This window comes from Heptranchias perlo, chromosome 7, assembly GCF_035084215.1.
Source record: "Heptranchias perlo isolate sHepPer1 chromosome 7, sHepPer1.hap1, whole genome shotgun sequence".
NCBI lineage: Eukaryota > Metazoa > Chordata > Chondrichthyes > Hexanchiformes > Hexanchidae > Heptranchias > Heptranchias perlo.
This window is the reverse complement of record NC_090331.1, coordinates 9,023,769-9,040,386: the sequence shown is the minus strand read 5'-3', so window position 1 is coordinate 9,040,386 and position 16,618 is coordinate 9,023,769. Positions and strand designations below refer to the sequence as shown.

The window sequence follows — 16,618 nt, the reverse complement described above, 5'->3', positions numbered from 1 at the left end:
GTGTTCAAGAGATATGGTAAATCAGTATAATGCACTTATATCAGTTAAGCAGTAAAAATGGAGACAAGTGTCAATATTTTCATTGTATTAAAGAAGATTTTTTTTTATCTCAATATGTGAAAATTTTCATTCAAGAATTGGAATCCAGAATCCCTGTACAATAACTGTCGTCACTGTTCTACATTAAACAAACACCGGTAATGGGAAATAAATATTGAGAAACCTAAGTGAAAGGACAATACCCACAGGATGTCAAGGTTGAATAGAGTGGGAGAAAGAAAGAAAGATAGATTTGCATTTTTAAATCGCCTTTCACAACCTCAGGACATCCCAAGCTTTACAGCCAGTGAAGTAATTTTGAAGTGTAGTCACTGTTGTAATGTAAGTTGGGGTTTTAAACAGCCTGCAGATTATAGGAGTTTCATGGGAGGGGAGTTAGAGATGGGGATAGTATCAAAAGTCTTGATTTCAACACATTGAAGAGGAAGGACATGGAGGATGGCATATTTGAAGCTTAGGAGGAACATGAGAAGGAAATTCAGAGAAGCAATGATCAAACTGGTACCAATAAAAGAGAGTCAAGAAAAGTTACAACAGAAAGAGAGAGACTAGAGACCAGAAGGATCAGATGACAAGCTTTCTCTTGTATTCTACTCAAGAGTGTGAGAGAGGAACTAAAGGGGTCTTTCTATAAGAGAACAGCATTCACGTCTTGGTCATATTTTTCCATTGTACGTACCACATCTTACACTCAAGTCTGTAAACTTGAGCTCATCCAAAACCTTGCTGTCTAACTCGCATCAAGTCCCGTTCACCCCTGTGCTTGCTGACCTGTATTGGATCCCAGTCCGGCATCTCTGCGCTCCTCCAAATCTGGCCTCTTGCGCATCACCGATTCCCTTCGCCCCGCCATTGGCGGCCGTGCCTTCAGCTGCCTAGGCCCTAAGCTGTGGAATTCCCTCCCTCAACCTCTCCACCTCGCTGCCTCTCTCTCCTCCTTTAAGTCGCTCCTCAAAACCAACCTCTTTGACCAAGCTTGTGGTCACCTGTCCTAATATCTCCCTATGTAGCTCGGTGTCGCCTTGGGGCGTTTTATTATGTTAAAGGCGCTATATAAATGCAAGCTGTTGTTGTCGTTGACTTCTCTTAATCCATCAATCTAGTCACAGTTGCATTGTTGAATCTTCAGGCCCTTAATCCACTAGGCACTCGTCTATAAAAGATGTTCACTTATGGAGACATAGGGACAGTGTGTCCAATCCAGCAATGTCACTTAGATACAGACCATTGGTCTGGGACCTCCTAACTACATCAGCATTAGCCACTCTGTGGAATCTCACTTTAGTGCCAATTAGTGTCAAATTGGAGGCACTTTTGTGCTCTGGGTCCACACCCAACAGGAAATGGATTGACACCGGCCCAAACTCACTCCAGAGACCCTATCAGACTTGACCGGATTGGAACCCTGGAAGCAGCAGTGTTCTTCAGGCACTGTGCCACCCTGCACCTTCAAGCAAAAAAAAACTGCTATAATGAGCAATTCAGTGTCTTTTGCACTAAAATAATGAAGAGAGATCTATGCCTCGTACTTTAATCGTCTCTCTACTTCTAATCCCAGCATAATGCAAGCTAAAAGATTAATTATAGCCATTAGTAGATAGATAGTGATCCAACCATTGAGTTGTGGCAGCTGAGCTCATACCAGGAATGCAAGTTTTTATCTCGCATTCATGCCCTCTCCCTCACACAGTAATGGGGCCGCCGTGATTCAACCTATCTGTAATACAAGTCAGAACAGATTATTAACAACACTGTTCAAGATATGGCTGATAGAGGCCCCAATATATAATAAATTGTTTTTAATATTTACCACTCCAAACACCTCAAAATCACTAGATTCTAAAGTAATAACTTGCATTTATATAGTGCCTTTCATGACCTCAGGACGTCCCAAAGCACATCACAGCCAACAAAGTACTTTTTAAAAAATGTAATCATTTGTTGTAATGTAGGAAACACGGCAGCCAATTTGCGCACAGCAAGATCCCACACACAGCAATGAGATAATGACCAGATAATCTGTTTTTAGTGATGTTGGTTGAGGGATAAATATTGGCCCAGGACACTCAAAATCACTGGGTTCTAGTTAGTGAAGAGGGAGGGAGAAGGGAGGAAATCTAACCAACTACAGTGCAACCCCTAACTCACCAGAAGTAACAGCACAGGAGCTCTGCCAGTAACACTGAAAAAACTTGAGATAACATTACGCAATAGGTTATGTTTTATAAATCACAACTCCTACTCACTCATCCCAGATTTGGATCATAAACTGATAACAAAGAAAGTGATCATTTTTATTATTTCACTGTATCAGGCAGCTACTGCTGATATACCCGCAGAACATTTTATACTATATGCTGCCCTGTGTTATTTCATCACTCAATAAACCTGAAGTAGTTGCTTCGCCATCATTAACCTTTCAGTGTGAACATCAATGACGTCTGCGACCAGCAAAAGAATCAACCAGAAATTAACAAAAACCACTCAGGAACTCCACAGTGAACCTTTATATTTTTTGTGTTAGTAGTGTCGGCAATATGCTTCTTTCACACTGATTACACGTCAGTATGTTTTTTGCTCCCTAATTGGTTATCTCGCTCCCGGGTATCCATTATTCTATATATAAACCATCTGAACCCCTCGATTAGATTCCAGCCTGTAACTCACTCCCAGGTATCCATTATTCTATATATAAACCATCTGAACCCCTCGATTAGATTCCAGCCTGTAACTCACTCCCAGGTATCCATTATTCTATATATAAACCATCTGAACCCCTCGATTAGATTCCAGCCTGTAACTCACTCCCGGGTATCCATTATTCTATATATAAACCATCTGAACCCCTCGATTAGATTCCAGCCTGTAACTCACTCCCACATATCCATTATTCTATATATAAACCATCTGAACCCCTCGATTAGATTCCAGCCTGTAACTCACTCCCACATATCCATTATTCTATATATAAACCATCTGAACCCCTCGATTAGATTCCAGCCTGTAACTCACTCCCAGGTATCCATTATTCTATATATAAACCATCTGAACCCCTCGATTAGATTCCAGCCTGTAACTCACTCTCAGGTATCCATTATTTTATATATAATCCCTCGATTAGCTTGCAATGTTTAACTCACTCCCAGAAACGTACTACATTACCAGACATGTGACACGTAAACCCTCAGTTGTGTGTCAGTTTTATTATCTTTTTTATCCCAGCTCTGCCTCTGCAAACACATTCGCTGTGCCAAACACTTAGTAATAAAAGAATGAAAACAAACTGTTTTGAAATTAAAGCACGTTATGCACAAATATCAAATAGCTGACACTGAGCTGAAAGCTGTAATTCAATCTTCCTGCTAACATTCGTAAACCACTCAAGCATTGCATCAGGACGGCCTGTTTGGATTACAGCCTTATAACTAGCTGCCAGCTACCTCGTGTATATATTCCTGTCCTGTGTATACGGCATATCACTTCCTAACTGTGTCCCTAGCACAAAAAACACATTTCTGATTGAAATCTAAGCCAACAAAAAAAAACACTTGATCACTGTCCACTTATCCTGATTCGTTCCCTGGTGATCTGAGCCAATCACTTACTTCATTATTCCTCAGTAAATCTCTCACTAATGTCTATCGTGCCCTCAAATTCCTAGTATATGTGTTTGGTTTATTATCTATAATATATACATCCGTCATAGTTCACACAACGCATTTCAAAGTGTCAGAAGTATTAAAAATGAGGAAAAGAAAGACATTTCAGGCTGTTTTTTTTTCTCCTAATTCCTAGAACCAGAAAGTACAAGCACCTGCCAATCTGCAAACTGCCTTCACCATGCAGCAATTGAACTCTGACTGACCTCAGGCAGTTTATTTACACGAATTAGACTTTGTGGCCTTGGAGGGATAGGCCACTGAAACACAACTCCGATCTAGCAGGGAAATAATACATTGGAGATTTTTGTGGAATGGATGGTGAAGTAGTGAATTCATTACAACAAAAAAAATTCCCTACCTGGTGCCCCCTGTCACCCCTATACCCTGCACCCCTGTCCTTTGCAGGTGCCCTCTCCTCCATAACCACTCACCCTGACTTCCACCCTCCCACTCAATGCTGGAAAAATCACCCAGCAGACAACAAGTAGCCAGCAGCCCTTTACTGGCTGCTGCTGTCTGACATTTCAATCCTAGCATGTCATGAGCAATGCCCTTGGAGTGCCAGAAAATTATACTAAAGAGTTGGCGAGGTTAGCTCATTTGGGAACAGGTGCATGCATGGTCTGGACACACCAGGACTGCTGCACGAGGGCTGCATTGTGCATTATATGCTAGAATGCTATTCTCAAAATAAAAGAACATATCATCTCACTTATGATGAGCAATGCCACAGGATATATATATATATATATATATTGTGGGGCCTTGCTGTACGCAATTTGGCTGCCATGTTTGCCTACATAACAAGAGTGACTGAATTTCAAAAGTAATTCATTGACTGTGAAGCGCTTTGGGACACCCTGAGGACATGAAAGGTTCTACATAAATGTAAGTTCTTTTCTTCTTTACAGCTGACAGTAACACGGTGGTTTATCGTCAGTATTAAAATAACACTGAGCCGGAACGTGTAGTATCTAGTGCCGGGTTTGTGGCAATGACACTGTTCACTTAATAACATTATAAAGTGTTACTTAGAATATGCTGGTAAGATCCCCCAGTGGCTCATTGGGTAAATACACTGCCTGGTGTGGTGCTGAAGGTCGCAGATCCGTCCCTGGTCTTTGCTGATTTAGTTGATCTCAGCCAGGGCAGTGATGGGGTCGCTACAATTGGCCCCATCTCTCTTGGGCTACAGAAAGCAAAATCAGTCAGGGTTCTCCCTCCTCACCACCATCCAGTGCTTAAGAGTGGACACTGGTGGAGGGCAAGATCAGGCTCAGCTATGACACTCCCTCCCATTGATTGGCAAGCCAACACTAGGCTCAGACATGAAGAGTGGACACTGGGCTAGGTACTGGAGGGCAGCCAGCGCCCATGAGTGTACACTAGCATGAGTCAATGCCTTTGGAGAGGAGGGGAGAAAACTGGTGAAAAACGATCGAATTGCAGAATAAAACTGGTGGCACTCAACAGTCTATCTTAAAGGGGCACGAACGAGCAAAAGGTGGCTAAAAGTGGCCAATGAGAAGTTCTAGAGACCTCATAAATCCACAAGAGATTTGTCTAACTGCCTTAGGCTCACATTGTCACACACACAGATACGGTCACATGCCATACACACACATATATTACAATGCAATAATTTTTCCTCTCAAAATTGATCACTAAGCTCTTTGAATGAAAGCTATTCTACATTGATTTGCAACCTTTGAGATACAAAAAAAGTGACTGGTCATGTGCTCGCATAAGGAAATGCAAGTTATCAATCAAGAAACCTGTGACTTCTTTCTTTCTTTCAGTCTATCTATCCATCCATCCCTTCTCTCAATGAAAAAAAGGACATTATAATTACACATAAGATGGATGGTAGGAATCACAATTAAATGGAGTAGTTCTAAGCAAGTATATGAGCAGAGCTGCTAAAGATTGAATTACAATCCTAAAACCTCAGGCATTTATCCTGCCACAAACTCATACCATATCCCTGAATCCATCCCCATACCTGGATGCTCGATCAGGTTCAACCCACATCTTTGGTATCCTATTATACCCCGAGCTGAGCTTCAAACCCCACATCTACTCCATCATTAAGCCCAACTGCTTCAACCTCTGAAATATTGCATATCTCCATCAATACCTCATCACCACTACCACTGAGAGCCCCGTCCACACTTTCACCACCTCCAGACTTGACCCCTCCAATTTGTTCTTCCTGATCTCAGAAAATCCAACGCATCCAGAACTCTGCATCCTGACCTGCACTAGGTCTCACTTCACCTATCGCCCTGCTCTGTCCCTCAATGCATCGAGTTCAAAATCGTCGCCCTCATCTACAAACCCCTCCATGGCCTCACTCATCCTACCTCTGTAATTTCATTCAGCCTTGTGTTCCTCTACACTTCCAAATATCCTCCATTGTGCATTCCTCCCTCTTCCCCCACTTTACCATCAGTCGCACAAAGAAAGGGAAGATTGTGCATTTATATAGCGCCTTTCACGACCTCAGGACGTCCCAAAGCAATTTACAGCAAATGAAATACTTTTTCAAGTGTAGCAGCCAATTTGCGCACAGCAGGGTCCCACAAACAGCAATTAGATAATGACCAGAAAATCTGTTTTAGTGATGTTGGTTGAGGGATAATTGTTGGCCAGGACACCAGGGAGAACTCCCCTGCTCTTCTTTAAAAAATGTCATGGGATCTTTTACGAGAAGGCAGACGGGCCTCGGTTTAATGTCTCATCTGAAAGACAGCACCTCTGACAGTGCAGCACTCCCTCAGAACTGCACTGAAATGTCAGTCTACATCTTGTGCTCAAGTCTCTGGAGTGGGAGTTGAACCCACTAACTCAGAGGGGAGAGAGCTACCCACTGAGCCACAGCTGACACCTAAGCCTTCTGCCATCTCACCCCCACTCTCGAATTCACCCCACTAAACCCCTTGGCTCTGTTAAATCTCACCCCACCTTCAAAATGCCTTCCTAACTCTTTGGGCATGCCATGAACCCATCTTGAGGTTAATTAATGTCACTGTTGGAACCTTCTCTAGATTGGCACCTGCTTATCTCCTCCCTCTTGGGGGAGAGAGAGAGAGACAAAACTTATCTCAAGGTCAGAAAAGAAAACAGCAGGCAATGATTGGCTTTCTCACTCTTTCCATACACTTATTTTAAGATTGTTCAGTTGTGAACTGTTGGTGTTTCAAACAAAATGTGACGTCTGCAATGTGCAGACACATCTGATAACTTTTATAAATAAACTACATTGTCTATAACTTTTTAAGAGACTTATCTTGCCACCACCAGATGGTAGCGTGAGGCAACGCTCAATGTTTCTACAGTCGACGGTCAGGAATGTCCAAGGACAGTAATTATGGCAGTATGGGAAGCAGTGTGCACCGTCCCTGAAGGGTCCTGTTCTCTCCTCACATCCTCATTTTACACACATCAGTCAGATAAAAATCTGAATGAACCCTGCCAGGATCCCAGCACCTGCTGTCTCTCAGTCCAGCCCTGAACCAACCCTGCCATCCAGTGCACACAGCTTTTTAAACAACTTTTTAAATCCAAAATAACGTCAACTGCGCAACAGGTATGTTCATTTAATGCTGGATGCATGTGAAAGGATACCAAAAACGATAGCCACATGGGACCCTGAGATACATAGAATTACATAGAATTACACAGGATTTACAGCGCAGAAACAGGCCATTCGGCCTCCTCCCATCCCCTCTTCATCTAACCCTATCAATATAGCATCAAAGAACACCATACATTTACAGCCTCCACAATGACCTTGTGTTTGGCAATGATAGCAGAAAATAAACATTGTACTACGCATGTAACAATTTGTTCCTTGATACTTTCTAGAGAATGTTAGGAACAGGCCATCCGGCCCAACAAGCCTTCCCCTTCAAGCTTAACCTCACCTTCTCACCATATATCCCTCAACCCCTTTTCTCTCCAGAAACACATCTGGTTGACTTTTAAACCAGTTCATATGATTCAATTCAATGACTGCCCCTGGGAATTTATTTCACAGCCCCAAAGACCTGTGCGTAAAATTGTTCTGCCTGAACTCCTTGCTGACTCCTAATCTCCTCATTGTTAAATGATGGCCCCTAATCTTTGAACTCCTTCATTCAGTGTGAACTGTAGGGCTGAGTAATAACAAGGGCTGCCTGCACGTGGTCTCCCAACTAGTGCCCCCTGTGAATGTGGCTCCTCGCTGGGAGCCCCACAATCAAGCAGTCAATTTTATCAATCCCCTTCGTCACTTTGAGAATTTCTGTTAGGTCACCTTGAATCTCCCTCTTTTCCAAGCAGAAAGATTCTTAATGTCCTATAAGAAAGAAAGACTTGCATTTATATAGCGCCTTTTATGACTTCAGGATGTTCCAAAGTGCTTCACAGCCAATTAAGTACTTTTCAAAATGTAGCCACTGTTGTAATGGAGGAAACAGGGCAGCCAATGTGCGCACAGCAAGGTCCCACAAGCAGCAATGAGAAAAGTAACCAGATCATCCGTTTTAGACGTTGGTTGAAGGATAAATATCGGCCAGAATACCAGGAGATCTCCCCTGATCTTCTTCGAGTAGTGCTGTGGGATCGTTCACATCCACCTAAGAGGGCAGACGGGGCCTCATTTGAAAGACGGCACCTCTGACAGTGCAGCACTCCCTCAGCGCTATAATGAAGTGCCAGCCCAGATTATGTGCTCAAGACTCCGGAGTGGGGCTTGAACCCACAACCTCTGACCCAGAGGTGAGAGAGAGTGCTACCACAGCAGGGCCCCAGAATCTTCGACAACTATGTAACAAACTTTACCAGTGGCAATGTTAGTCCAAGGCGTATAACAGCTTAATAGCCTTGACTTTGCAACTTTCCCTGCTGGCCCACAAGCTAAAGGCACTGGCTGGCGAAGTGCTGAGTCATCGAGACCAAAAAGCCCCAAGTTCAATCCCTAGTCTGATTGCTCCAGAGCAGCAGTAGAGACGTTGTATTTGGACTAATCTTCTCCCTTCCCTCTGAGGTGAGGTGAAGAAGAATCAGCCAGGGTCCCTGGTCCAATTGCCATCCAATGACCCTCTTGCTGGAATGCTCACGTGTGTGGATTTTGGGTGAGGGGAGAGTAGAGCATGGCTATGGTGCCCGCCACCATTGCACGGGCCGCCAACGCTCCCCCCTCATGCCTCAAGAGCGGCCGACTCTCTGAGGCTTCTCATGCCCTGAAACTGAACCCCCTCAAGAGTGAGTGCCTTCAGGAGAGGAGGAGGGGAAAATTGTGCCGTGGTGGGGGAAAGCATTAAATAACATTGAGTAAAATCTCACATCAAGAAAGTTTAGATACAGCGCACTACACTCCTGCTAAAGTACCACTGATCTGAAATGTAATACGCACTTAAAGTGAAGAAATGAGCAATCCGTACTTTTTCATGGTTGGTGGAGAGAGAAGGGAGGTGGGATTAGTACTTTGAGAAATGTTGTCACACAGTCTATGGTTCAGTTATGAACAACTTACACATTCACCACAATGATACCAGGCCTTAAAGGACGAAAGGTCTTCGACCTGAAACATTAACTATGTTCCCTTTCTCCACAGATGCTGCCTGACTTGCTGAGCTTCTCCAGCATTTTCTGTTTTTAATTACTTAAAGAGTTAAACTATGAGGACAGGATGCATAAACTTGGATTCTATTCCCTTGAGTTTAGAAGGTTGAGGGGTGACCTGATCGAGGTGTTTAAAATGATAAAGGGATTCGATGATAAAGTAGATACAGAGAAACTATTTCCTCTGGTGGGGGAATCCAGAACAAGGGGGCATAATCTTAAAATCAGGCCATTTAGGAGTGAAATCAAGAGACACCTTTTCACACAAAGGGTATTAAAAATCTGGAACTCTCTCCCCCAAAAGCTGTGGAGGGAGGCTGGGGGCCAATTGAAAATTTCAAGACTGAGATCGATAGATTTTTGTTGGGTAAGGGGATCAAGGGATTTTGCTGGGTAAGGGAGCGGGAAAAGGCAGGAAAATAGAATTGAGGTACAGGTCAGCCCTGAGCTAATTGAATGGTGGAATAGGCTCGAGGGGCTGAATGGCCTCCTCCTGTTCCTATGTTCCTAGATCAGTTATGGTAAAAATCAATGGGCGACTCCGCCCAACCCCCCCCAATCCATCCAGTTTTCGGACCGGACGGTCTGGTTTTTCACCGGGCTCTCCGGAAAGTTCTTCCTTAGAAAGGACGTGGGAACGTTGGTTATTAAGGTTTTCAATTCGTTTTCTTCACCAGCAAAGAGATGATCAGGGGTCAAGCCATCATCCTGTGCCCAGTCCGGTTTCACACTTGGCGAAAGGAGGCAGTTTGAGTGTGGACTGCTGCACACACTCCTCTTGGAATCTGTCCCATATTCTACACTGAACAGATTGCTGTGAGAATGAATGGGGAAATGTTTGGCTGTAACACACTATACAATTAACACTTAAGTGGCGATGGGGAGATTTATTATAGGCTTACTGAAATTTGAACAACGAGTGAACTCATCGCTCTCTCTGTGTCTCTCTCTCTCTCTCTCTCTGCTTTAAAACACGACCTGGTTCTCTGTACACTGTCACTTGCTTCTCGTTTGGGTGGGGAGGCTGAGGGAATTGGGAGAGAGATAGATCTGCATCCCCCCCCCCCGACAAAATTAAAGGATGCTGTCATCATGAAAAAGTATCCTGGCAAACATTTATTCCCTCTCTGTTTTGGGGGGAGAGTAAAAAGCCATCAGTTATACCTGTTACTATAATGACACGTGCAAGTAATGCAAAGATGTGTTTTAAGGTGATTTACATTGCTATGTGTCTACAGAAAATAACACCTTTTTTTTATGAAGACTGTGCCCTTTAATATGTGGGTGACCCATCTATCTCTACTCTGTCTAGTCAGATGAAGGGGGAAAGACCTTAGGCAAGCAGGGCTGCTTGGGGGAAGCCAGAAAGAGGGAGAGACAGATAGAGAGAGAGAGAAAGAGACAGAGGAAGAGACAGAGAGAGAGAGAAAGAATCAGAAGGAGAGACGCAGAGAGAGAGACAGGGGGAGATCGAGAGAGAAACAATCAGAGGGAGAGACAGAGAGAGACAGAGGGAGAGACAAAGAGAGAGAGAGACAGAGGGAAAGACAGAGAGAGAGATAGAGGGAGAGACAAAGAAAGAGAAAGAGACAGAGGAAGAGATAGAGAGAGAGAAAGAGAAAGTGATAGACAGAGAGAGAGAAAGAGACAGAGAGAGAGAAAGAGACAAGCAGAGATAGAGAGAGACGGGGGAGAGGCAGAGTAAGAGAGAAAGAGCAGAGAGAGAGACAGAGGAAGCAACAGAGAGACGAAAGATAAAGAGCGAGAGACAGAGAGAGAGATACAGAGGGCGAGACAGAGAGAAAAGGAGACAGAGAGAGAGAAATGGGAGACTTGCATTTATATAGAGAGACAGAGAGAAAGAGTCTGCGGGAGAGAAGAGAAAAAAAACAGAGAGACAGAAAGAGAAAAAGATAAAGAGGGAAAAAGGAAAGAGACAGAGGAGAGAAAGACAAAGAGAGAGAAGAGAAAAGAGAGAAAAGAGAAAAGAAAGGAGACAGACAGAGAGAGATAAAGAAACCAGAGAGGCAGAGAGATAAGAGAAATACAGAGGGAGACAAGCGAGGCAGAGAGACAAGAGAGAAAGACAAAGAGACAGAGAGAGAAAGACACAGAGGAAGAATAATTCTCTTTTGTTTTACTCACCACCAAAGGCTGATGATGTTGGCAGGACACAGGAGGAAGAAGAACAGGGCGAGTTGCACCCGGGACACCGGCTCCATCCTTTGGTCAAGCGGGAACTCGTCGCTCCTCTTGGGGCTGAAACTGACCTCCACACACCGGGGTACAAACGGAGCTCTTCGGTTGGGGAGAGGGGCTGGCGGGGGGAGCTGTCCTCTCACGGCCCCCCCCCCCCCCCCCCCACCACCACCCCGCCCCCCGGGCGGGTTAGATCGAGGGCGGAGAAGTTGGGGTGGTGATGGGTGGTGGTCCCGGGCAAACTGGGAAACTGAAGGGCAGCGGTGGGACTGGTGCCCGGAGGAGAGGGAGGACCTTGTCGGCGGCGAGGGGACAACTCCGAGGACTCAAGGGTCTTCTCAGCGGGGATGAGTTGAGGTCCGGGCGCGGTGGGTTGGAGAGAGGTTCGGAGGATGTTCTCATTGGAGGGAAGGGAGATCTGGGCAACATGGAACTGGGTGTGGAGGAACTTGAGGCGGTCAACAGAGAAAAAGGAGGTTCTCGAGATCCAGGCGCCGGACAGAGAAGGCGATGGGGCGAGATCTTTACATGGCAGACTTTAGAAAGGGAGGATCGTGTAGAGAGAGGGGAGGAGTGGAATGAATGTAAGCAGACCCCTCTCTTACCTTGGAGACCTTCTCACCTGGATCTTGATCTCTGGAAGTCCTACCCCTGATTGAAAACTTGCGGCGGAGGGTGGGGGGAGAGCTGGAGCTTCACTAGGAGATTAAAGACTCATAGAAACTGAGAGCAAGTTCAGAGAGAAACCGCTCACATCGAGTTAGAAAATTAATGGAATAAAAAGTATAGAAACGAGATGGAACTTCGCTCATTCTGACCCATTTAGGGTCATTTCCAACTGGTGTCGAATACCTTCTCCTTCCAATGGTATGAGTCCAGGAGTCTGCCCCTCCTTTCAATCACCCAGTAATGTTAATCTCCAAAACGGATCAGACCAGGAGACGGGTCTCTCCTCTCCCCGGGAGGACTCCTTTAATTCTTTTCCACCCGGTTCCAAACGTCCCAGAGCGGATTGGGAGTCAATCTGGGAACAGGCAAGGGGAGGGAGAGAGAGAGGAGAAAAAAAAGCAGATCAGAAGCAGCCACCGAGTAAAAGAAGAAGAAAAAAACAGAGAGAGAGAGAGAATAAACACAACAGGGATTTTTTAAACACACAGAGCGGAGGTTCTTTCCCTTTAAGGAAAGCCCATGGTTTGCCTTAAAGTTAGCTGTTGTCAGAGACCCCCCCAGCTCCCCGGCATTGGCAGGTCTTTGGGACCGGCACTCGGCTGTGTCCTGGTGTTTTGAAGTGTTGGGGATTTTGCCAGCGAGGGAACAATCACTCTCTTCTCCCACACATTCGCTCATCTTACGCTCCAAGCTGACGTTGCTCCCGGCCAGAAATGTTGTGTGTCAGTCAAAACTGTGAGGAGGCTTGATCATTGCGAGGAGGAGGAGGAGGTGATGATGATGCCGGGGACCGGGGTCGCTGGCGGATCTGTTTACTGTAAGCACGGGAGGAATGGAGATGGAATCAGCCAGCAGGGAGAGAGGGAGGGGGGTGAATGGGGTAAAGGGCTCACCTGTAGAGCCCTTTACCCCAGGTAGAGAGAGAAAAACTGTAAGGGAGAGTTCAAGAGAGAGAGAGAGAGAGACTGTAAGAGAGAGAGAAAATGTAAGAGAGAGAGAGGTAAAGGGCTCGGGTTATTTACCTGGGAGCCAAACTGTAAGAGAGAGTCTAAGAGAGAGAGAGGGACTGTAAGAGAGAGACTGTGAGAAAGAGACTGAGAGACTGCAGGAGAGAGAAACTGTAAGAAAGAGATTGAGAGAGAAAGAGAGTGACTGTAATAGAGAGAGCCAGAGTGTGTAAGCAAGAGAGAGAGAGCCGGAGAGATTGATAGTAAGAGAGACCGTGAGAGCGGGACTGTAAGAGAGAGACTGCGAGAGAGAGAGAGACTGTGAGAGAGAGACTGCGAGAGAGAGAGAGACTGTAAGAGAGAGACTGCGAGAGAGAGAGAGACTGTAAGAGAGAGACTGCGAGAGAGAGAGAGACTGTAAGAGAGAGACTGTGAGAAAAATCATGAGAAAGAGAAACCTTAAGAGAGAGAGGTAAAGGGCTTTGGTTATTCACCTGAGAGCACAGACAGGTTGAGATGGAGAGAGAAAGAGAGAAAGAAAGAAAGTGTAAGTGAAAGGTAAAGGACTTGGGTTATTCACCAGGAGCAAAGATAGAGAGAGAGAAACTGTAAAAGAGAGAAAAAAACTGATCGAGATAGAGAAATGGAGAGCTTGACAATGGGGAAACTGAGAGAGAAAGAGTGTGAAAAAGAAACAGTAAAGAAAGTGAGGCAAAGGTTCTCAGGGATGCAACAAGTCAGAAAGAGAGAGTGTGTGAAAAGAGAGAAACAACAAGAGAGGCATAAGGGGCTCAGATTATTCCCCTGAAAGTAAAGACAGGCAGAGAGTGAAATGGGAGAAAGGAGCCAGCATAGGCACGATGGGCCGAATGGCCTCCTTCTGTGCTGTGTAATTCTATAAAAAAAAAAGGAAAACACGGGCAGAGATAGAAAAAATGCAAGAGATTAAAGAAAGGAGAAATACAAGGGTAGAAAATCCGATTGGCACAGTTCACTAATGAGCCTCGTACTGTACTCCTGCATGAGGTGTTTTTACACAGGTATGAAGCCGTAAGTGGGTTAGTGCCTGAAAAAAATGAACGCCCACAGGAATGTAATGTGAGCGTTACCTGGTCGTACGTAAACTTCACCAATTGGGATTTCTACCCTAGTGAGAGAGAGAGAGACAAAGTAAAGCACAGCAAGAGAAATTAAGAATGAGGAACATAGATAGATAAAATAAATAGAACGAGGGAAGGGGAGAGAAAAGAAGAAAGTTATTTGGAGATGATTTTTTACAATGCAGCCCTCCTAACACAAAACTTTGCATGACAGGATATTTGGCCATGGAGTGCGTTCATCTGATTGATGGCCCACAAATTGGGCTCATTAAACTCTGCGCCCAGATTCTCGATGCTGTGACTCCGTGCTTCATACACTCCCATTGTATGAAGCTCTGCATGAAGAGCATGGAATCACAGCATTCATCCCCACAGCCAGAAAGGAAAAGAAAGAACTTGCATTTATATAGCACCTTTCACGACCTCAGGACGTCCCAAAGCGCTTTACAGCCAATGAAATACTTTTTGAAGTGTAGTCACCATTATAATGTAGGAAACGGGGCAACCAATTTGCACAGCAAGATCCCACAAACAGCAACAAGATAATGACCAGATAATCTGTTTTAGTGATGTTGGTTGAGGGATAAATATTGGCCCAGGACACCAGGGAGAACTCCCTTGCTCTTCTTCGAAATAGTGCCGTAGTGGCAATGGGATATTTTACCGTCCACCTGAGAGGGCAGACAGGTCCTCGGTTTAACATCTCATACGAAAGATGACACCTCCATCAGTGCAGCGCTCCCTCAGTACTGCATTGGAGTGACAGCCTTGATTTTGTGCTCAGTCTCTGAAGTGAGACTCAAACCCATGACCTTTTGACTCAGAGATGAGAGTGCTGCCCACTGAGCCACGGCTGACAGAAGCATAAAACTTGTGGGCAGCGAAAGGGAAAGAGGTATAGAAAGAAGACAGAGAGATTGGGAGAGGAATGAGAGAAAGGCAAGAGAGAAAGAGGGGGAAAAGAGAGTGAAAGAATGAGACGGACAGGCAGAATAAGGTGAATACTAAGAGAGAGTCTGTACGACAGAGAGACTGTGAGAGATAGACTATAAGAGAGAAAGATGGAGAGACTGTAAGAGATTTTGAGAGAGACTAAGGGAGAACGATAGTAAGAGTGAGAGTGTGTAAGTGGGAGAGAGAGACTGAGCGAGAGATAATAAGAGAGACTGAGAGAGACTGTAAGAGAGAGAACCGTGAGAGAGAGAGATAGTATGAGAGAGACTGAGAAAAACCATGAGAGAGAGAAACTGTAAGAGAGAGAGGTTAAGGACTTTGGTTGTTCACCTGAGAGCAGAGAGAGTTAGAGACTAGAGATGGAGAGAAAAAGAAAGAAAGAAAGAAATGAGAAAGGGACTTAGAAGAAGCAGATTGAAAATGTAAGACTGAAAGAGAAGGAAGTACTAGGTGGTGGGTCAGACAGCGAAAGACAAAATAAGCAGAATAATGAAACTATAAGAGACAGAAAGTGGATGAACAGGAGAGAAAAACAGGAGAAGATGAAGGTGAGGGCAGAGAAAGAATGAACTTCCATTTATATACTGTCTTATTGGTGCTCAGGATGTCTCAAAGCATTGCACAATCAACAAATTACTTTTGAAGTGTGGTCATTGTTGTCTTGTAGCCAATATGCGCACAGCAAGATCCCACACACAGTAAAGGAGAGGAATGACCAGTTGCTCTTGGTGCTATTGGCCGAGGGAAGAATGTTGGCCAAGACACCAGGAGACCTCCCTGCACTGCTTCCTCTTGGGATTTTTACATCCACCTAAACAGGGCAGATGGAACCTCGGTTCAATGTCTCATCCTAAAGACGGCACCTTCATAAAAATGCAGCACTCCCTCGAGCGTCAGCCCACATTATATTGCCCACATCCTGGAGTGGGGCTTGAACCCACAACCTTCTGATCCAAGAGAGCTACCAAATGAGCCAAGCTGACAGCTACAAAAGAAATAGATGAAAGTGAACTTACTCCTGCTCTAGGGTTAGATCAGCTCCCCAAATATGAGCAATCTTGGTCTCTTTCTGGATTTCTGCCAATCTTGGTAGAATAGCACAAATTTATTCCCAGCCTGTAACTGACTAACAGGTGGTGAATATACCCAAATACGTAAGGATTCACAGACAGTACCAGGCTCCTTATTAACATCACTAAAGGTGATTTTACGATGCCTTTGTTCACCGTTCTTCCCTAGGGAGTGGGACTCCCATGTATCTTTCTCACTCTTTTACCTGCAATTAGATACCAGTTGCTCTGAGCTCTGTTGTTACAGACCGAGATCCAGTTTCTGTAATAGTCCAAACAGGGCTCCCCCTGCCCTCTGCCCCTGTTTATTTCAGAGACCAGCTCCATTAATCCAATGACACATATCAAAC

General features: G+C 44.8%; 1 protein-coding gene across 1 annotated transcript in view; it reads right to left on the bottom strand.

Moving 5' to 3' along the window:
* The window catches only part of LOC137323259 (protein Wnt-6-like), a 71,022-nt gene extending 58,475 nt beyond the window's left edge, over window positions 1–12,547 (bottom strand). Inside the window, exon 1 of the mRNA XM_067986752.1 lies at window positions 11,475–12,547. Coding sequence (XP_067842853.1) covers window positions 11,475–11,551 — 77 coding nt within the window. The 5' untranslated portion in view covers window positions 11,552–12,547. The remainder of the gene's footprint in view (window positions 1–11,474) is intronic.
* Between the last annotated feature and the right edge of the window lie 4,071 nt (window positions 12,548–16,618).